This window comes from Perissodus microlepis, chromosome 16, assembly GCF_051167445.1.
Source record: "Perissodus microlepis isolate ML-2025 ecotype Zambia chromosome 16, ASM5116744v1, whole genome shotgun sequence".
Classification (NCBI taxonomy): Eukaryota; Metazoa; Chordata; class Actinopteri; order Cichliformes; family Cichlidae; genus Perissodus; species Perissodus microlepis.
In genome coordinates, this window is record NC_140476.1 from 21,145,862 (window position 1) to 21,168,488 (window position 22,627).

Consider the following 22,627-nt stretch of genomic DNA (forward strand, 5'->3'; position numbering starts at 1 on the left):
AAAATAATGTCACGTGATTCTAAGACCAGCACAGTCGATTGCAGATTTCACCAATTTTTCCCTTTCGCCTCTATCCCCACCTCGCATTTTCCTACCAAATCTAGCTGCGGTTTCCGGCTGGATTAGTATGTAGTTAACCTCCAAGTAGTACACTAGATTTCACATTCATTCGCCGAAGAGGAATATTTGGTCAGGTTTAAGAAAAATAAGACTGTTTTGTTAGATATTCTTTTATGCCGTATCCAAAATGCAACATGGATATAACCAAAACTTAATAAACACCTAGGATTTGAAGTTGGAGACATCTGGTCTTTTGCAGCCCAAATTTCAGAATTAATAATATTTTTATACTCATGGAGGTTTTTTTTTTTTTTTTTTTTGATGCGGTGGGGAGACTAGTAGTGCGTTTGTGTGTTATTTGTAAGTGTAAAGAACAATCCTGACGCACAGTTTAAAGTACTGTATTCTTTAATGTCTTAAACATCAGTTATGTACATTGCTTATGTCAGACTACATAAATAAAAATCAGATTTTACCCAGAGGTACCAGAATCAGCAGGAAAAACATCTTCTGAAAATAAAGTTTGCCTTACCTCTCTATAATAAAAGGTCGTTCTTTCTCTGATTGCATTTTCTCATCATTGAAATATACTTTGAGTGTCTCTCCCTGTTTTTTGTTGGGTTTTTTTTTTTAAGTTTCAAGACAACCGAGTGCCCGGATCTGCAAAGGAAGCTTTTGTAATGCAACCAAAACCTTCAGATCTAAGTGGACATTTTAGTCGCCTGCTCTTCCAAAGGTCAAGAAAGAAGTTAGCATCCTCGCTCAAGAGATGACCCATTCTCTGATTTGCAGTGTGCCTCTTTAGAATTATTGATTACATATTCTTCCAAAATGCACCATGTTATGTAAAATACTTGTACTTCACCCCCCCTAAAAAAACAAAACAATTCCCCACGCGGTTAACTTGGTGCATTTGGATCTGGGTCAAGCAGGATTAACGTTCCATTTGGAGGCCTCTTATCTTATTTTGCTTCTTTTTGTACTCCACAGGAAACCCAGATTCAGTGTTTGCAGTCCAAGTTAATCATTGAGTGAGCCAGTGTGTTCATCAACACTCACGTAAGGATTCGGCTAACGGAAACATTCACAGCACAAATGAGGCATTTATTCCTCTAATCTAGTTTTCAGTTGTGAATATGTACAGCAGAGCCAAAAGTCTGGTATAGTCTACATTAGGGTGGCAGAGTAAATTCTAAAAATTACTTGAAAGACAGCCACAAACCACAAATAAATATCCAATTAGCTGCTGAAATGTCTGACCTATAAAGAGGACAAGCCAAAGAAAGGAGAAAGAGTACTTTACATTTGCTTTTTCATAACAAGGTGGTCAGCCTGCTAAAGTCACATAAAGGAAGCGATGCTCATCCTTAAAATATATTCAGAGCGCGTAAAAACTGAGCTCAAAGGGAGTTCAATCTTCCTCACAAACACTTAGATCAAATGAATCCCTGCAGAAAGCAACTCGCATCCATACAACTTAAAACAGCTACCATATGTGTGAGTCACAAAAGCACGAAAGATCCAACGGCTAAACAGCAAGTTTATTTTGGTTAGGATCAGAAACACAGATCATGTCCTGAGGGTCAAAGATGAGGAGGAGATATCAGAATCCCCCCCGACTGAAATATGGCAATGATGGCTTGTGGTTTTTCCAAGAGAAGGGGAGGGGAGGTAAATGGTCGGGATGCATGGTGTCATACAATATTCAGTGAATGACATTAGAAGGGAAGCAAGTTACTCTCCAACAGCAGAGAGCAGCATTGACCATTTCTACTGGCAAACTCCAACAACAAGGAGACTACGCATTACTAAAGCCACGTCCCCTATTTAGAGATTCTCCAGTCACTCAGTCTCGTTTCTATTCGATAAAACCTAGCTGTAGTTGAAATGAAAAACAAAAGGCACAATGATTTTCAACTCATTCTCGTCTTTAATATGCACAAGAGTTGAAAGCATCAGTGAGCCACCTTAAAGAGAAGAATTCAATCTAAAATTTATAAAAAGATACAAACAATCAGAGGCCAAAACGCTGTCTGTTGCTTTTCTCCTATTATTTTATTTAAAACAACTTTTCATTAGCAAGTAAAAATCTTGCAACAAACATAAGCTTGTATCCAATGCGGATACAAGGCAACGAAATTGTAAATCTTTAAAGTGGCTCGGTCTAGTCTGCTAGTTCATGACTGTACACCCTCTCTATAGTTTTGTTCAGTAATAAACAGCTAGTCCCAAAAAAACCAAAAACAAAAACAAAAAAAAAAAAAAAAAAAAAAAAAGCCTGGGCTGCTCATAACAAGCCCACTCAGTATTTAAAGCCCCAGTGTAACCCCCAGCCCCACCCCCCCAATCCCCACCCCAAACCCCAGCTCTGAACCCCTCTAAGTAGTTAGCAGCCAACCGGGGGGGTGGGATCATTAAGTCTTCCAGACCAGGGCTATGATTGGGATTAAAGTTTGACACATTTACCCCAAGCCTGCACATCAACCAGGACACGGGACGGTACATTTTAAACAGCCCGTCACCACTACAGAGAGAGGAGGAAAAAAAACAAAACCAGCCTGTTCCAATTTATCAGCATGTCATCACAATACATATGCAAGTCGAAAGTAAAAACAATAAAACAATATTGCTTCAAAAAGGAGGAAAAAAAAAAAAAATAGAGACCCTCCCCAGCCATCTTTGACAGTTATCGTCCATCCAATGACTGTCAGCTGCAGCAGCTTTGTACAGGCTTTATGTAAATATATATTCATTAGACGGCAAGGAGAGATACACATCACGTTTTTGTACAGTTATTCAAATTGAGTGATGACATGTGACCTCTTTATCGAAAGTAGTGTAAAGATCAGGACCTGCACTCGTTGTACAAGTCTAGTCTTCAGTGAGTGTAGGTCCTTTTTGTCGTTTCTGCAGTCAGACATCGTTATGCCTCTCAGACGTGTGCATAAGACTGAAGAAAACCTAAAAAATAAAATAGTAATACAAAGGAAGCTCCACAGACCCAACCAGTAGAAGCGGAAACATGAAACCAATTTGTCTGTAGCGAAATTTAAAATAAAAAAAAGGTCATATCGCAATTAGGATGATTTTAGCTTTAAGTTGTTTTCTTTCTTTTCGTTAAACCCCCTCCCTCCATTCAGAGTTTCACATTACAGGGGAGTCCCGAGCAAATAGTTTACTGAATCCCAGGACGTGACTGAGCTCAGAAGGAGGATGTCCTGTGGGTGGCGGGGGGAGATAAACGCTACAGCTGACGTGTTCCTCTTAAGTCTCTGTGCCTTCGCCCAAAGGTGCTTCCTCCCGTGACAGGTATTCACATCCGTTAAAATAAAAATTTTGCCGCTTTGCTTAATCAGTAGCAGGCAATTAGCAGGTCTTAACAGTTGTGTTGGGGAAGAAAAAAAAAAAAAGAATTATGGCATTTTCTTCACATTTTTGATGATTTTTTTTTTTAAACAAACAGTAAGTTTGATAATTCAACAGAGGTCACATTAAAAAAGTGACGCCATTGAGTCAGAAGTCCCGTCAGTCAGTTTGCCACGGAGTCCTCTTGTTGCCTTAGAGCCCTTTCGCCCCTCCACCTGCCCAAGGACTCTCCTGGGAGGGCAGTGGGGGTCCGTGGTTAATCATGGCTTAGCTCTGGGATTAACTCTTTAAACTGGGTGAGAGAGAGGGTATTGGTGTGCCCTGGCTATCAGGAATCAGTGTCACGAAATGTATTAATGCATGTACTTGTAGTATGTCAGTGTGCATGGGTGAAGTAACACTAGAGGACAATCCAGGGAAGGGGAAAGCACAAAATAAAGCACAAACAAACAGCAGTATTTCTTCCCCATGAGTGATATGATGGCTTCTAACTGAAGTATGCACACAAATTCTTCTAAGTGTCAAAAAAAAAAGTGCGTGTATATGCATGCGTGTTCATGTGTCTGAAAATGTGCTTATGTTTTTCCGTCTTTGTGAGAACTTGACATTTGGCAATTGAATCTTTCCGTGAAGGCTTTTCCTTCCTTCTGGTTTCCTTTCTGTGTGACATTTTAGAAGCACTGGCAGAAAATACTGACAATCTTCCTGATGCAGGTTGCCAGATGGTGAATGTGCCTGTTGTATAACAAGGACTCCTATGAAGGGTTGCAGTGTTCTGTGAACGATGACAATTTAAAAGAAGAAAAAAAAAAAAAAAATCAAAAACACCCCATAGTGCAGAGGTGGGGGTGGGTAAACCCTTCAGTGGTGAGTTTCCATGTTGACGTGATGCTAAGTATATCCTTCTGTACCAGGTTGCCAGATTGGAGGAGAGATGGATGAATGTCTGGGGTGATTACAGAGTACCCGTGCAACTGGTTGAACCAAACATCCTGGTTTTTAGAAATTAAACTCCTTTGTTTGCATGTTGGAAGCTGGATCAAAATTGAAGGTTCCTCCTTGAGTAGTTTCAGGAATCAAGCTAGGATCTTCATCAATCTGAAAAAAAGAACATTGTAAGATCGAATGCTAGAGTAAGACATTGCCCAAAAAGGAAAACAAATCCAAAATAACAGAAAGTGAGACGCATGGTGGCGGTTAACTCACATCGTCTCCTGAAAAGTACTGATCAATAATCTCAAAGGCTAGTTTGTAGATATCCTCATTCTCATGCTGCTGCAAATTTTCTATCTTCTCCAAACCTGAAAAAGACAAAACAACAGTTTTAGAAACAAACATTGTAAAAAAAAAAAAAAAAAGCAACTTCAGTAAGATAAACAATCCAATTGCACCAAGTTTCTAAGAGGATACAAGGAAACCATCAAACACAGACCTCCACACTCCTCTATGATCTCGGCAATAGTACTGGCTTCATCTCCTGCCATGATGAGAATATTTTTCAGGCCGTCCAGGACGACTTGCACCACCTGGGAGTCCTTCACGGACAGCAGGTTACAGAACGGAGGGATGACATTCTGCTCCACTAAGAACTCCACCTACACAAACCCCACATCCATACTTGATTACAACATAGGTACATGGTTACAAGTGTGGAAAGTGCACTCACAGTGACCTTCATAACTTAAGTCAATGTTGTGTAGCTTCAGCCTACAATTATTATTTTTCTGCTTCTTGAAAGAAACAATGAGGCAAACATTTCCTACTGCAGTGAAGAAATGCAGTTTGTTTTTTTCATTAAAACAACATATACCCATTTCACTGTAGCAAATCTTTTTAAACCAAGTACAAAAAAAAATCTTGTCTGGTCCACAAGCCAAGCTCACCTGGTCTTTCCTCCCACTGATGGTGAGGTTGCTGATGGCCCATGCTGCCTCCTTCTGAGTGCCAAAATCACCCTGTAGAGAGCCAGGCTGTCACCAAAACGTACTACACAGCAAATTGCCAAAATACACACAATATGTAGGCCAAATAGGCATTCAGTCTCCATGTCTTCTATCAGAAACTGTTCTGCTTTCTGGCTAGAAAATATAAAAAGGTGTCAGTGCAACTAAATGCCAAGGTGAATTTATACATCGTGTGTCTGGTACCATGCAGGGACAGAACTGAACAGAAACTAGAGAGAATCTTGAGCTTTTTTCCCCCCTTCCCCCAATTTCTAACCACACACAAACCTTAGCCAGTTGGTGAATGATCATAGGAATCAGACCAGCATCAATCACAGCTTGGACTTGCTGCTGGTTCCCAGCTGTAATGTTGGACAGGAACCAGACTGCTTCCTGCAAACAGACCAATCACAAATGGTCAAAAAAAAAAAAAAAAAGAAAGACTGCATTCAGTGTATTATATAGAATGAATCTGCTTCAATAAAAAATATTTTAACATTTCACCTAAATAATGGATTTTAAGTACAGATTAGTACCAATTTAACTTAAACTCAAAAAGCTTGAGAGTTGTAATTAAATAAAATAACTACATACAACAAAAAAACCTGCTCTTGTTACATTATCTGTACAATAAATACTACTTTACTCTCCATTTACTTTAATGTAAAGCTATAAGAAACTAGAAGAAAAAGCATAATGAGCTTAAAGGCTGAGGCTGTGGATCTCATACCTTATTAATTTTTTCTTTAGGATGTGTCAGCAGGTTGGGGAAGTGTGACAGAACATCACAGTTGAGAACCACCTGTGTCTGCTCATCTGTCCCCGTCACAATGTTTCCCACTGCCCTCAGAGCTGCCGTCTGTAGTTTGTGAACAAAAGAGGAATACAACTTCAAATAAAAATTGGCTTCAGAGTGTGGACCGGGTGGGAGGACTGAATTAGTCTTACCTGAACTTTCACCTCCTGATGGCTGAGGAGAGGCACAAGAAATGGAACAACTCCAGAATCAATGACCATCTGAATCTGCTCGTTGCCTCCGTCCGTCAGATAGGACAAAGCCCACACTGTGTCTACTAGGATCTATACACAGAGTCAGAACACGTAAGAATTGAGACAGTTACTATACTGCTAGAACTGAAAAAACTAAGCACTAAATTTTGTCTTTATAATTTATGTACATTAGTAAACCGATAACTTGAGTAATCACAGCACAGCCAGATACTTACATTTATGTCGGTGTGATATATTAGCACACAGAGGGCAGGCAATATCTGTGGGGAAAGAAGTAGGTTGTGAGTGGGTTGGAAGTAGGCAAAGGAATAGATGAAGGTAAAAACAGGAGAAAAAAAACATCACAAGAGGAACAGCTGTCAAAACCAGACTTCAATTGTCAGCGAAAGAGCTTTCTAGTCAGAAGTTCCCCGGGGTGAAGAGGCTGATTTGGCTACTGAAAATGTGCTGTAAAAGCTCAGCGTGACTCAGCCTGCCGTGACAGAGTCAAATGCAAAGAAACACAACCATCTGTATGGCACATGAGAGCTGGTACACACACGCACGCACGCGCACACATACAGTCACACCCACCTCTTGCACAGTCTCCATGGGTGGTGGTGGATCCTTGTTGCGGCAGAGGTTAACAATGACCCAGGTAACATTACGGAGGAAGGTGATGGGGATTGATGGATTGATGAAAGAAAGCAGGGGCTTGACCACACCCAGAGAGATGACATAATCCCTGCACTGTGGCCCATCACCTGATTGTGCAAGGGGGCAGAGGTCAACAGAACTCTGGATGGTTGCTTCCAAGCAGTATTAAAATAAATAAAAACAAAATAAAAAACAAAAAGCACATCTATCATAGAGGGACACTCACCTATAATGTTTCCTAAAGCCCACACAGCCTGTTCACATACGTTCTGGTGAGGAGAGTGTAGCAGTCGCAAGAACAAGGGCACTGCATCTGCAAGCACAAAAATTAAACTATCAGATATGCCCAGGGTGATGGACTGTTTATTTTGCCACCTTTAAAATGATCAGAACCTAGCAAGGGGGATAAAAAAAACAAACAAACAAAGCATGAGTCCAAATGTCCACCACTTGTCTTGCAGAATGAGCCAACACAGACTTTTGCCTTACGCACAGTAATGTGTTGAACCATCATTACATCTGCTCCAACTCTGCAACCATGCTGGACCACAATGGGTTAAGACATTTGTATTTCTATAGAGACTAACAGAGATGAAACTGACACCTGATTCATTTAGGACTAACAGTTATAATGGAGGGGTGAGATGAATGGTCATTTTTCACATACACCCCTCATACAAGCAGGTCCTCTCCACTTTAGAGATGGTTCTGTATTATGAAGAAAGCTTTCAGCTATACTCCCAAGTACTACATCTTCTAGACAATAGGCTTCTATGCTAATTGATACAGCTTTCTACAGGGGCACAGTAATGGCTCAGGTGTTAAATGACTATAAAAACAGCTGTAACACATGGTGTAATGTGTTATGGCTATTAATGAAATGGTTTGGTAACTGGCTCTACGCAATCACTCTCAAAATGCTGAGGACCTATACTCACTTCTGTTTCTTTATGGTCACAATCACAACTTGGTGATGTGAAATCCAGACATTTGATTCAACTTACTATGGGAACATAAACATGTATGTGTTACAATCATTACAGTATGATGCTATGACACACTATATTGCCAAATGTATTTGCTCATCTTCTTCACATGCATAGGAACATGAGTGACATATCCTTCCTGATACACAGGGTTTAAAATGATGTTAGCCCAGCCTTTGCAGCAATAACAGCTTCAACTCTTCTGGGAAGGCTTTTCACAAGGTTTAGGAGTGTATTTATGGAATTTTTTTACCATTCTTCCAGAAACACATTTGTGAGGTCAGACACTGATGCTAGATGAGAAGGCCTGGCTCACAGTCTCCACTGCGATTCATCCGAAAGGTGTTGTGTCAGGCTGAGATCAAGACACTGTGCAGCTCTTCCATACCAAACTTGCTCATCCATGTCTTTATGGACCGTTCTTTGTGTACTCATGCGCAGTCGTTTTGGAACAGGAAGAGGCTGCCCCCAAACTGTTCCCACAGAGTTGGAAGCATGAAATTGTCCAAATTGTCTTGGAATGCTGACGCATTAAGAGTGCCTTTCGCTATAACAAATCCTAAAACACAGCCCCACACAATAATCCACTAACCCACTACACTTTACCATTGACACAGTGCAGTCACACAAGTACGGTTCTCCTGGCAACTGGCAAACCCAGACTCATCTATCGGATGCCAAATGGAGATCAGTGATTTATTGCTCCAGAGAACACGTCTCCACTGTTCTAGAGTCAGTGGTGGTGTGCTTTACACCACTGCATCCAAATCTTTGCTTTGCAATTGGTGATGTAAGGCTTGGATGCAACTGGTAGGCCAGGGAAACACATTCCATGAAGCTCTCTACACACTGTTCTTGAGCTAAAGGTGATGTAAAGTTTAGAGGTCTGTAGTAACTGACTGCAGAAAGTTGGCGACCTCTGTGCAGACCATCATGTCTACCACTTTTTGGCCGAGTTGCTGTTGTTTCTGTCATTCCCAGTAGCTTCCACTTTGTTATAATGCCACTAACAGTCAACTGTGGAATATTTAATAGCAAGAAAATTTCACAAGTGGACTTGCTGCACTGGGTACATCCTATTATGGTACCAAACTGGAATTTACTGAGCTCTTGAGAGCAACCCATTCTTTCACAAATGTTAGTAGAAGCAGCCTGCATGCCTAGGTGCTTGATTTTATACACATTAACATTGATGCAATTGGCACACCTGAATTGAATGATTTGGATGACTGAGTGAATACTTTTGGCAATAGTGTACATTATATTGTGTGACACACTATTCCAATCCAACACTCCATTTGGTGCTTAACTGAACTCTCAAATGTACAAAAAAAAAAAAAAAAAGGATGATTGTGGGATCTGTATAAAATGTGTGTCATATAGATGTTGGCAATATGTCTGTGAAGGTTCTCAGTCATCCAGGTCATCGTAGTCAAAGGAGCTTGCAAAGAAAAGCGTCTGGACTTCTTTGAGTTGCTTGAAGACGTTTCACCTCTCATCCGAGAAGCTTCTTCAGTTCTAAGGTCAAATGGTGGAGAGTCCCAGATATAAACCTAGTGGGAGTATCCCCCCACAGAGGGACAAAAGGACCCCCTGATGATCCTCTAATCGCCTGAGCCAAGGTGTGAAACTGGGTGTGGGTCCCAATCAGCCAGAGTTTCGGGTGTGTTCATTGTGAAACCTGGCCCCACCTTATCATGCGAATTCCTGAGGTCAGATGGCCCAGGATGTGAGTGGGCGTTAAGGCGTCTGGGAAGGGATCTCAAAACTGGATTATAGATGGCAGAGAGTTGGTGTCGTAAACCCCCGCCTCTGTTCAAAGATGGTCGCTCACAGTGGACATAGATGGCTTCTTTCACTCCTCTTTCAAACCATCTGTCCTCTCTGTCCAAAATGTGAACATTGGCATCCTCAAAAGAGTGTCCTTTATCCTTAAGATGCAGATGGACTGCTGAGTCTTGTCCTGTGGAGGTGGCTCTTCTGTGTTGTGCCATGCGCTTGTGAAGTGGCTGTTTGGTCTCTCCAATGTAGAGGTCTGGGCATTCCTCGCTGCACTGTACAGCATACACCACATTGTTAAGTCTGTGTTTTGGCGTTTTGTCTTTCGGGTGAACCAGTTTTTGTCTGAAATGCACCGGGATGTCATGCTTGGAGAAAACTCTCCTAAGTTTTTCTGATACACCGGCTACATAGGGGATGACAATGTTGTTGCGTCTGTCCTTCTTATCCTCCCTCGTTGGTGTCTGGTCTTCTTTTCTGTGCCTCCTTTTCTGTGCCTCTTTGCTGACTTTAAGAACGCCCATTTAGGATAGCCGCACGTTTTGAGTGCTTCCTTTACATGTGTGTGTTCCTTCTTTTTTCCTTCAGGCTTAGAGGGAACATGTTCTGCCCGTTGGTGTAGGGTCCTAATTACTCCAAGTTTGTGTTCCAAAGGGTGATGGGAGGAGGTTCACCAGGGAAGACACAAAGGACAACTGTTTGCCTTTCCTGGACTGCGCTGTGCACATTGAAGAGAACGGCAAACTCAACATCGAAGTTTACCGGAAGCCCACACACACGGACCAGTACCTCCTCTTTGACTCCCATCACCCTTTGGAACACAAACTTGGAGTAATTAGGACCCTACACCACCGGGCAGAACATGTTCCCTCTAAGCCTGAAGGAAAAAAGAAGGAACACACACATGTAAAGGAAGCACTCAAAACGTGCGGCTATCCTAAATGGGCGTTCTTAAAGTCAGCAAAGAGGCACAGAAAAGAAGACCAGACACCAACGAGGGAGGATAAGAAGGACAGACGCAACAACATTGTCATCCCCTATGTAGCCGGTGTATCAGAAAAACTTAGGAGAGTTTTCTCCAAGCTTGACATCCTGGTGCATTTCAGACCCAGCAACACGCTCAGACAAAAACTGGTTCACCCGAAAGACAAAACGCCAAAACACAGACTTAACAATGTGGTGTATGCTGTACAGTGCAGCGAGAAATGCCCAGACCTCTACATTGGAGAGACCAAACAGCCACTTCACAAGCGCATGGCACAACACAGAAGAGCCACCTCCACAGGACAAGACTCAGCAGTCCATCTGCATCTTAAGGATAAAGGACACTCTTTTGAGGATGCCAATGTTCACATTTTGGACAGAGAGGACAGATGGTTTGAAAGAGGAGTGAAAGAAGCCATCTATGTCCACTGTGAGCGACCATCTTTGAACAGAGGCGGGGGTTTACGACACCAACTCTCTGCCATCTATAATCCAGTTTTGAGATCCCTTCCCAGACGCCTTAACGCCCACTCACATCCTGGGCCATCTGACCTCAGGAATTCGCATGATAAGGTGGGGCCAGGTTTCACAATGAACACACCCGAAACTCTGGCTGATTGGGACCCACACCCAGTTTCACACCTTGGCTCAGGCGATTAGAGGATCATCAGGGGGTCCTTTTGTCCCTCTGTGGGGGGATACTCCCACTAGGTTTATATCTGGGACTCTCCACCATTTGACCTTAGAACTGAAGAAGCTTCTCGGATGAGAGGTGAAACGTCTTCAAGTAAACTTAAAGAAGTCCAGATGCTTTTCTTTGCAAGCTCCTTTGACATAGATGTTGGCACTCAAAGTGCCTTGGCAGTGTTTATGCTAATTTTGTGAAGATTGGCCCACTCATCTAGAGAAAATGGAAGTGCAATGCAAATATATACATACACTACAACCATTATAGTATGATTCATTCGATGCACTGGCTGGACCATAAAGAAACCTTTTGTCTAAACCAATTTGTTCATGATCTTCAAAATTTACAAATTTATCATTAAAATATGTTAGACCGATAGCAAGTGAGCACAAAGCTTTCCCAGCAACAGAAAGGGATGCTGTGTCTTTTTTTTTTTTTTTTTTTTTTAAATGCCAACATGATTAAATGTGCCATGTAGACGTCTAAGTATAAATTACCCCTCATTATAACTCTCAGCAAACAAGCATGTTTTTAATATGGGGCTTTCCATAATTTCAAACTAAGTTGCTCCATATCTCTAACAGCCATCTTATCTTTTGAATATTAAACATGGTTTTAGCTATAGAGTCATGTTAGCTTTATTAGATAACCATGTTTTACTTTGAGGCAGAAAAAAAACTAACTAAGCCTTACTGGGTGAAAAAATAAATAAATATGCTTGCTTGGCAAATTGCAGACAGAATATAAACACAGACTGAAGGGGTAACACAGGGGAACATGAACCGTGGGGTCAGCTTACTGGATTTAACCACAGCCTGGGTCTGTGCTGACGTCCCAGAGGCAATGTTGGTCAGAGCCCAAGCTGCCTCAAACTGAAGCGACGGGCTGTAAGACAGAGGAAAAACAAAACCAGTTAGAAAACAAAGTAAGCTCATTTATTCTGCAGTAAACGAGACAGAATGGAAGGAGCAGGGATTAATAATATCCATGTGCAATCTCCCCCCCCCCCACTTGCCATTTCAAATTCTTAACATATTTGTTTTGGGCCTTCTTGAACTAATTAGAGCAAAACATGCTTTAACCAAACTGTGGTGCTCATTTAGAGAACCGAGTTTTCAACGGCTGGCTTTTCAAGAAAAAGATAACTACAACAGCAGAATTAATACAGGTAGTCCAAAATCTTGTGACAGATAACAAATCTGACACCAGAAAGGTCTAGAAACTGTATCATTCAGTTTAACTGCACTCAAAATGGAGAACCATCATTAAAATGAGTTTAGGAAAACTGATGCAACACAAAATAAAAATCACACACATAAAAGTGATTCTCACGCCACCCACCAGCCAAATGCTAGCTAATTGTAACAAAGGATGGTAATTCCGTCTTCCCAAAGAAATGTTTCATCAGACAACCTGTCATGATCTGAAGTTTCTAAGTTTCACCTTCTGGGATTTAAAAGAATAAAACAGCTTCTTTTTGGGAGGTAACCAGTTGTGAAGAGACCCGCTTTATTTCCTGCCCCGCCAGGCATTCACAGATAATTTATAGACCTCCAAAGGATAGGTTGTCCATTTTTAATTGGCAGAGGTTTTCATGCTGTAAATTCTATTGTGAGGCTTTACATCAAGCTGAGCTGGCTTGGGTTTCTGCCACAGCGCTATGGCAACATATTAAGGGCTGCCCTGAATACGATTTTCGGGTTCAGGAGCTTCAATAGTAATCAGCAGTGAATATTTTAAGGATACTGCTGCTAGTGCCACTCACTGAAAACAACACACACAAAGCAGTGCTGTGTCTGCCATCAGAGAGCAAAAGCTTGTCATTGTAGTGCAGCACTATTGAGTGTTTATTCCCTAATTACTTGTTTGGCACTTTTGGGGAAGAGGGGGGAAAAAAAGAAAAAGAAAAAAAAAAGGGGTGTTTAAAGCTGCTAAATATAGCCACAGCATTGGCAACAATTAGGTGAAGTGAAGTGTGATGATCGCTGGCGTGGGGAGGAGTGGAGAGGGGTAAAAAAACCCAAAACCCCCCAATCAACTAGTTTAATAGTTCAGTCCTGATGTACAAATATCTAATAATGTCAACATGATGCTATCAGCTGTTAGTTGCCATGGTAAAATCTTTACAATTACTTCCTTACAAGCTCTTTCACTCGAGTTTTTCATTCCTGCCCCCCCTCAGTGAACACAAGGTCCTGGGAATTGGGGAACTCCGAGAGACAGGAATGTTGATATATTTGGCTTGGCTTGTACTGAGAGGACGAGCCAGCTGCCCTGCATGCCTCCACACACTCTAACGTGTGGACACAGTGGGAAACACTCTCATGCACACAATGATTCTACTACAGCAGAGAAATGATGCAGCAGGATCAGTAATAAAAGTTATTACATTAACAAAAAGCTAAACAAAATAATAATTTTAAAAAACTTTAATAAAAAAAAGTACTACTTAGGAAGCACACTTACTTGTCATCCCTTTCCAGGCATTTGACTAAAATAGGCAGGATCCCAGATTTTATCAAATCATCAATGGGAGGATTTCTGTCACTTGAGAGCAGTTTTCTAAAAAAAAATCGAATGCAAAAATAAAAGTTAACACCAGAAAACACAAGGAAGAACTGGTATTTATACAAACGTGTTTCATCAGCTACTCACCTGGCTGCCTGTACAGCACTGAGCTGTATAACCGCATTATCGCTGGTAGCGTTCTGCAGTGAACAAGAACAATAACAGACATCAGCATAACTAGCCAAAAGTTAGGGTGGTACTGCTGGTACATTTGGGAAAGGATTCAATATTTGTTAAAAGGTGTGAACGAGATAAACGTACCTGTAGAATGGCATCGAGCGTAACATTTTGCTAAGCAAAGAGAAAATGAAGAATATTAGCAATGTCGTAATTTGCTAAGAACATGCAATCAATAGCAAGTGAAGAGCTAACGCTACACATTGTCACTATGGTGCATTTTATTCGTTATTCGGGGTTAATATAACTAACTAACTAACTAACTTCATTAAATTTACTAGACTGGACAGGAAATCCAAAGTGTGGGATCATTTTGAGAGGAAAGACTCCAAAAAGATGAAGAACATTGCAGACCAACTGCAAAGATGGCTCATCATGTGAACCACGTTAAGACAAAAATTAGCCATTTGCATTAACGCTGCATAGCCTACTTGCTGTTTGTTGTGACACATTCAGAATCACTACAGATTTTGCTCGTATTGTTAAACAGTTGGCTTGGTTGTAAGATTTACATTTTACAAAGTAGTGCATTACAATTGTGTATTTCTTGGTACTGCAACACATTCTTTCTCTGCCTCACAAGTCAAATAATAAACTGGTATTGTAAATATGCACCTGCTAGTTCATCAGGGAGCACCTCTAGTGCACATATGTGAAATTCCTGGTTGCTTTCAGATAATACTGATGAAGACAAAAAAAGCAGAAAGCTGCACATTCGACCTTTATATCAGACTACCTTTGTTTCTGAAAATCCAAAGGGGTAAACGTTTCTTCTGGGCTTTGGTATGGGGTGAATGAAATGTTTTATACCCAACTACAAGACTCTAAACAATTTTGCACAATTCTTGCAATTACAGTGAGTCAAAGTCTGTACTGAGATTTTATAAGACTGGGATCTTCTATGGCATTAGTCACTGTTAAGTCTTAACAGTGTGATGAACCCTCCCTGCTTTTGACACCTAGTGTTCAGGCTTCTGGCAAGATATTACACAAAGTCACGCTTTTTTTTTTCTCTTCATCCTCCCCTGGTTGTATGAGAACTATGCAGGCTGAATAATAATTAAAAAAAATAATAATTAAGTGGGGTTCCTCTCAGTATCACCTGGCATACTAATTAACAACCTCGTCATCTAAAAAGATGAGAGATTAAAGTGATTTTTTTTTTTAAACTGGAATCCTATTGACATATCCCATACGCGGTACATTGCCCACCTTTTTAACCCTTCTGACCTGATATCCATGTAGTCCGGTTTCGCTACATCTCGCTCACTCAAATCAAACCCACCACACACCCACACTTACCCCTTTGAAGTCTGAGTCGACATCAGAGTCCTCCAGACTCTCCTCCTGCGGGACATTTCTCTTCTTCAGTAAATGTTCGTCTCGTTTGTTCTGACAAGAGGAAAAAGACAAGAAGACCAATGAGAGGAGGAGATGAAAGTATTCATTAATGCATTCATGAATTCTTAAACCAACAGTGAGTCTAGGCATAGCGTTTTTCTCTTTGCCAAACTTTTTCATTTTCTGCAGGAGATCCAGCATGCCAGATGAAAAGAATCCCGTATCATAGGGGTTAATCCAGAAAAGAATGCCTGCAGGAGAACCCACAAAGCAAACAGACGCTGAACCTTTACCCTTTAACCCTCAACACACTCTGCGTCCCCATCAAACGTTTTCATTCGGTATCAATCTACAGGACATGCGAGTCAGTGGTAGGAGGAGATTCCCTTGCCCTACATTCCAGCTCAGAGTGCCGATGTGCGTCACTGATGACTAATCAGCTAGTGCAGTGCTTCTTGTTCCTCTGATCCAAATGGAATGTACCAGACTTGAGACCACCTCAGCAGTAATATTTTATGTTTCAACATCCCCAGCTACTGAAGGCTGTGCTGCTCTATGCATTAGTTTACCAACATTCTCCGACTCTCCCTGAAAGCACAATGCCACAGTTTACTACGTGTTAATTTGAATTTCAAGTTTAGAAGGTCTTATACATCTTATACGCTTCTTTTTCCAAGTGTGGTGATTATATATGGCAACTGTCTTAATAGTGTTCAGTGATTCAATGCTGTGTTGCTAAGAACAGATTTTTATAGAAATGTTACTTGGAAACAGTCAATATAAATTTCTCTCACTTTACACTAAATTAGAGTAGAGTCACTTTCACCTTCCACTAACCAGATACCCCTCCAATATGGGGAAACTGGGAACTACAAAAACACAGGGACAGTGTGTCAATTTCACACACGTGGTTAAAATGAACATGACATGAACAAAAACATGCTTCTGGATTTCTTGCAGGTTCTACAGAACCCTGTTTACCCTAACCAACTGCCAACTGGCCTAGGGTCAGTTTAAAAATAAATAAGCAGTCAATATTTTCACATTAAAATACCAATAAAGGTCCTCTATCAAACCACCTATGCAAAGTTTAAATGTGAAGAAAATGTTTCTAGCTTCACCCACCCACTTGTGGTTTGTTTTACACAGCGACAAACACAGCTAAACTAAATCAAGAAGAAAATAAAAGAAAGTTATCTCTAAGTATTTGCAGACATTAATTTGGAGCTTTAAATATGGCAGACTTCCTGTACACTTTGCTCAAGCTGAGAGGAGCCAGCTTCCCTCTTGCAACATGCAGGTGATTCTAAAGAGTGGCACAGCATTTACTCCACTACATTTATCTTAAAGCTTTAGTTTTTTGTTTTGCTTTTTTAACATGAAATATACAGCCCTGCACAAGAGTCTTGAGCTTTACAAAAGGAAAGAAAGCAGCCAGGCCATCTTCTACAGCATCTGAAAGTCATGTCCTTAAGAAGTATCGTCAGGGGGGGATCCTCTCACAGAACTGAGAGATGCATCTGACCCTTCAATTGATCATCAACTAGACTGAAAGTCAGTGCTCAGTTAGAGAGATTAATCCAAATTTGAAATTTATAGTTCAAATGACTGTCAATAAGAGTGTATCTACACCCATTTGAAAAACACGGTGCAGCCACCATCATGGTTTGGGGCTCCATCTTAGCCAGTGGTGTTGGAGGTGTTCGCAAAATAGGTGGAATTATGAACAGAAAAAAGTACCATAAAATTTTAATCCACCACCTTGCATGACAAACCCAAACACGCTGCAAAAAGCATACCTGGGTGGGGGGGTGGGGAAACAAAAAACAAACATAAAAACAACAACAAAAATACAAAAATGACTCCTTCGAGGCAACAGTATTGAAACTGTGTGGGATTGTTTTAAAAAAATAAATAAATAAAAAGGAAAAGAAAAGAAAAGGAAAAAAAAAAGCAGGCAACATCCAACGAGCTTTAAATGGTGGTCATACAAAATATTGACTTCCAAGGTCATTAGAATTTGACTCATATTCTGTATGTTTCCATGCATATTTGCACAAGTTTCAATAAATTACTCCACCTACTTCCCATTTTCCTAGCAAGTCGAACATTAAAACCTGCTATATTCCTCATCAAGCTAGCAGTGGCAATAAATTGAAATCAGCTTCCAACTACATAAAAGTGAGAACAGGCTCTGACACATCAGTAAGCTTAAAAGAAAGTTTCTAAGAAGTGGTTTCACTTGGGATTTGGTTTCCCTGCTGTAAAAACTGAACTGCTGGTAAACAGCTCGAATCTTTAAGAGCCACAATTTCAATGAAAGACAAATTTCAAAGTCTCAATGCATGATCATACAGATCTTGTTTCTGATCTAAAGCTTCTTGAGGACCGGCTTCCAGTCATTTAAAATCATAAAATCGGACTATAAAATATCTACAAATGACTTTGTCCTCATGGTGTTAATTGCAGGATCTGTAAGGAATATCTATCTGGCACTTTAAAGTGTCCACAAAGGCTACATTTGTAGAAATCTACATAAGACTAACAACTTGTGCAACAAAAACAATGATTCTTCTCAAACATGTTAAAAAAATTTTTTTTAAAAATCTGATGCAAACTTGGGATTACTTGATAACTCAAATTAACAGATTAGGAGCCCTCTGTCGGAATGGCTTCAACAACATAACCTAAATGGATTCTAGTTCTTGTATATAGAACAGCCAGGGAGTTGTCTAAAGACACACACACACACACACACCCAAAAAAAAAAAACAAAAAAAAAACAAAACAATAGAAAACACCCATACTAGAGCAATGCCAATAGAATTACATACAGAAAAACATGATACAAGCTGCAGCACATCACTTGTGATCGGGTAGAAAAGGTATTGTTGAGACACGCAGACTTTTCAGTGAACTCATTTATAGTGTTCACTGATGAAGCCACAACAGAGAGCAGAATGAATGCAATACTTCTTTTCAGTTAAGATCAGTTAACTGAATCACATCTCTTTTAATGACTCCACACCCTAAAGAAGCAGCACAATTAGCTGAAAATATTACCCAGCAAATGAAAAGTGATGATATACCTAGAGGTTAACGATTTGGCCAATCCTTGAAATACCCCCAAAAATATGGATTCAAAACTAAACATACTAGCAGTGAATAAACTGATTAGGTAAAGTGGATTAAAAAAAAAATCTGTGTTTGCATTTTAATAACATCATACTGATTTCTTTTTGTGGTGCAGAACAAAATAAATACCCAAATGACACCTTATGAAGGGGAGGTAGAGGGGATCTACCTCCCCTTCATATGTTAAGCTAACACTCCATGCAGACAGGAAAGGAAGATAAAACAATTAAGGTTATTTTTGCCCTTTCAATGTAAACTCCGCATTTAAGTTGATCAAATAAACTTTAATCCAGAACCATTTGTGTTGCCGTTTTACATAATTTAGCAACACAAAGTAGAAATTGAATATATTCTGAAGCCTCTGGTACTTTTGTTGCACTGGCGCACACTGCATTCAATTAAGATCCTATTTTACTGCAAAAATACATTTGCAGATGGCATAACAATTATCAGAAGTAATCCCAGTCCTTTTTGAGTATGCAAATCTCTTGGCAGAACCACCTGAAGCAGACCTACAGTGCAGATCATCTTCTATTAACAGCATCAGGATGTTCACTGTGCTCTACAAAATATAAATATAGAAGTTTCATAAGCTGCATTTATTAATACAGCTATTCAGCTCTGTTTTTCAGTTGCCCGTCTCACATTTCTGACAGAACACACAGAATCCTATTTTAATCAATCCAGCTGCGTTAATTAACGGCATAATGGCTTGTAATTTACTCAGTCTACACACCCGGATGTGCATCTAACCACAGTGATTGTGTACTGGACAAGGGCAAGCATGCTATAGCTCAATCATGTGCCTGAATGCTTCTTAGGCAGACAGATGGCACAGAGAATCTGCTGCTACTTTTTGGTTAAAGCACTGCTAAAGCTAAACCCTCAGTCTATGCAATTTCAGGTTGCAAAGGCAGATTTCTTCCCAAATGTCCCAAGCGTTTGTAGAAACTCTTAATGTGAAACATCCATATGAACCATGTTAAAGCCTAATACGCCCAAATCCATTGGTTGAAAAACAGAAAAAGGTTTGCAATACTTGTGTGTGTAGATGAATGGGGCATTGTTTCTCACCTTTCTCAACTCAACTGTCACTTCATTTCGATGTCTTCTCATAGTCTGCAATGAAAACAAACACAACAGGAAATGAGAAATTTTTCCCCCCACTTTTTTTGAGAAATCATGTCATTTACTGTGGTTAGAAAATAGAAACTGTAGCCTTTTACGCCAAGTGATTTAATGGATATATATATATATATATATATATATATATATATATATATATATATATATATATATATATATATATATATATAAATAAAAAACACTAGTCAAAAACAGGTGACACAAAATTGATGAAAAACCAAGATTCTGTATCTCACAAAAGGCAACCATCACCAATCCAACTGAAAGTGAAATCATAATAAAACAACTCAGAAAGAGAGTAACTAATTGCTGTATTTGTGCGTCTGCTGGGTTTCCAATTCATCCAGAACAGTTTGAGATGGTCTCAGATCTTGTGACTATTTGAAGAGGTTCATGTTGCTTTCCTAAATAGCCTCTTACGTAATTTGGGAAAGTCATAACTTGGGAGGCTGCAGAGCAGAGGTGTCTCCCAACCGTGGCAAAACAACAATAACGACGCGTACGCTGAAAAATGTTTTCCTTTGCCGAGATGAAAAGTAGCCGTCCAGCCTGACTATCAAGAGAAATTAAACTAGACCAAAACATTTAAACTGATTCATTGCTGAAATTCTGATTGTTTGATGGACCTAAAAGATTTAAAAGTTCCTACAATACTGGTACAACAATTATGTGTAAATAAAATTAAAATTGATGAGGGCACACAGGCACTACCAGACACACCAAAAGAGGAGGAAAAAACAAACAAACTCTTTTCAGATTTGTTACTGGGAGTCAAAAAAACAAAACAAAAAACAACCTGTCCAATATCCACACTGTGTATGATGTGCAGTAAAACAAAGGAGGGTTTTATGGCCTGTAGCAGCGAGACTTTACTGCTTTGCAATTCATTGCTGTTGCAAATGGTGTCAGACATGAAGAGCAATCTGTTATGCCTGACCTAAATAAATAAAACCCCAAACTGGCTTTTTCCCCCCCCTCTGCTGTAGTCTGAGTCATTCGTTTACAAAAACTCAAATTCACGCTGAGACTCTTAAGAGGACCCAGGTCAGACAATTTGTCAAAAATAGCATCCGGAATTCACTTTGCACAAATCTGCCTGTCATAGTAGCCATGTGCTTGTCAAAGTGACTCCAAGTTTCAAAACAACCACCCAAAGGTTTTCAATCCGTGTTTTTAGAAACTGGAGTTTTTCTGGAAACTGGTGGCTTTTGAAAGGCCATTTCCAGACATACCTTTGTTTGAGGATTATCACAGGATTACTAATAGATCAGAACAACCCAGCACAAGTGTGTCTTTGTTGGTGAATGCCATGGCTGAGCGTTGTTTTCTGATGAAATTCAAAAAAATAACATATGTAATCTTTAAAAAAAAATAAAAAAAAGTCTAGATATCTGGTACTTCATTACAGCCTTTGGTCCCAGCTTCCTTTATCTTGACTTCTCTGAACCCAGCCTTTACCCAAATGGTTTGGTAATCATGTCAATGAGCATTGCAGTCAAATGCTGTCAGAGAAATTTATAATTAGACTCGTTAGATGAATGATGCTGCAAAATGCCCAGCGTAGATTTGCCAGCTGTGCACACAGACTACTGATGGCGCTTTCTAGAATGAGTCTTAGCAGCGAATCTGATATGAATGTCCTCACCATTTATTCTGTAACAGCACTGTTTATAAGGAAATATGTCTAAGATTAACTTAAGAAATTTCATAAAAAACCGCAGTGTCAGAAAAAGTTATTATTAACAGCAATGCAAGCTTAATGTTGTGCCTAAAGTGACTCTCCTCACTTCATCGTGGTGTTGTAGCAATTTCAGTGTAGTTTGCTTTTCTGATTGAAAATGTACCGTAAAGCTAAGGTCACCGCATCACTACCTTTCAGCTAACCATTTAGTGGCTTAGTTAGCAGCCCTCTTCAGCCGCCTCACCTGGCATCGCATGCTAGTCATTTGCTTGACATTAGCAAGCTAACAAGGAGGGGCAATATTTGGTTAGGGTGGATGTGGAACAGACATTTAATTACACACGCACTTATCTTTTTGCTTAATATGGCAATTGTGTGAGACAGCCGCTAGTTAAAACGGGTGTCATTTGAGTTCAGCTGGCTGTAAAACAGAACGAACATCAGGATTACGGAGCCGGGAGGGCCCAGCCTTGCTTGTGACCGGTGTCTCTGCAAGTAGCTAGTTAACGCTAGCTGGCACTGACAGTTACATCGTCTGCCTTTAATTTCCCCAGTTCCAACGATTCAAATAGAACACAGTTTATCGTTCACAAACATTACAATATTTGCAAGCCACTGGTACGCACTTGATAGCTATCACCACCTTTGGTTCATTACGAGGAATTTTACCGGTAGCAAGATAGCACCTTTGATGGCGAACTCCTCACGATAGCTCGCATTAGCCAGCTAGCTTGCTAACTAGCAGGCTGGCTGGCTGGCAGGGAGCTTTGCCGGGGCCAGGCTCCCCACGGAGGCCCAAAGACTGTCGTTTTCTACATAAATCTAATTCGAGTCATGTTACGAAGACTAGCATTTATATGTCAGCTCACCTCGACATCACGCCCCTTATTTTTAAAGCTCTTGATGCGGTGGTTTTCTAAGCCGGCGTTTTCTGCCATGGCTGTATGGGGTTTAGCTGTTACTCCGGCTTTCGGGATCTCCTCCGTGAAAGACGAGGCACGGCAGCTCCTGCGCCGCTGCTGGCTCCGAAGAGAGGGAGGAGTACGTAACAGATCGCAGAGCGAGGGGAGGAGTTATTGCATACCTCCTGTCTGGGCTGCCCTGGTTTCCACGGCTTTCCTCGATG

The 22,627-nt window shown here is 40.5% G+C and overlaps 1 protein-coding gene across 1 annotated transcript; it reads right to left on the reverse strand.

Annotated features, from left to right (window-relative positions):
- Window positions 1-2,690: 2,690 nt before the first annotated feature.
- Window positions 2,691-22,596, reverse strand: kpna3 (karyopherin alpha 3 (importin alpha 4)). Its single transcript, XM_084907573.1, has 17 exons — window positions 22,371-22,596; window positions 19,749-19,793; window positions 15,501-15,590; window positions 14,283-14,312; window positions 14,109-14,161; window positions 13,920-14,015; window positions 12,253-12,338; window positions 7,243-7,329; window positions 6,954-7,123; window positions 6,596-6,640; window positions 6,318-6,449; window positions 6,100-6,228; window positions 5,658-5,762; window positions 5,310-5,381; window positions 4,859-5,021; window positions 4,633-4,727; window positions 2,691-4,524 (listed from the first exon to the last, which is right to left on the reverse strand). Exons 1-17 carry the CDS (start codon window positions 22,437-22,439, stop codon window positions 4,426-4,428), a joined length of 1,566 nt encoding a protein of 521 aa, XP_084763699.1. The 5' UTR covers window positions 22,440-22,596; the 3' UTR covers window positions 2,691-4,425.
- Between the last annotated feature and the right edge of the window lie 31 nt (window positions 22,597-22,627).

Bases quoted from the DNA above. Each gene is read 5' to 3' on its own strand.
- kpna3 (XM_084907573.1), bottom strand. From the start codon at position 22,439: ATGGCAGAAAACGCCGGCTTAGAAAACCACCGCATCAAGAGCTTTAAA. The intron at 5,763-6,099 runs GTATGAGATCCA...GTCTGTTTGCAG, and splicing joins CTAAAGAAAAAATTAATAAG to GAAGCAGTCTGGTTCCTGTC. The intron at 5,382-5,657 runs GTTTGTGTGTGG...GGCTCTCTACAG, and splicing joins TCATTCACCAACTGGCTAAG to GGTGATTTTGGCACTCAGAA.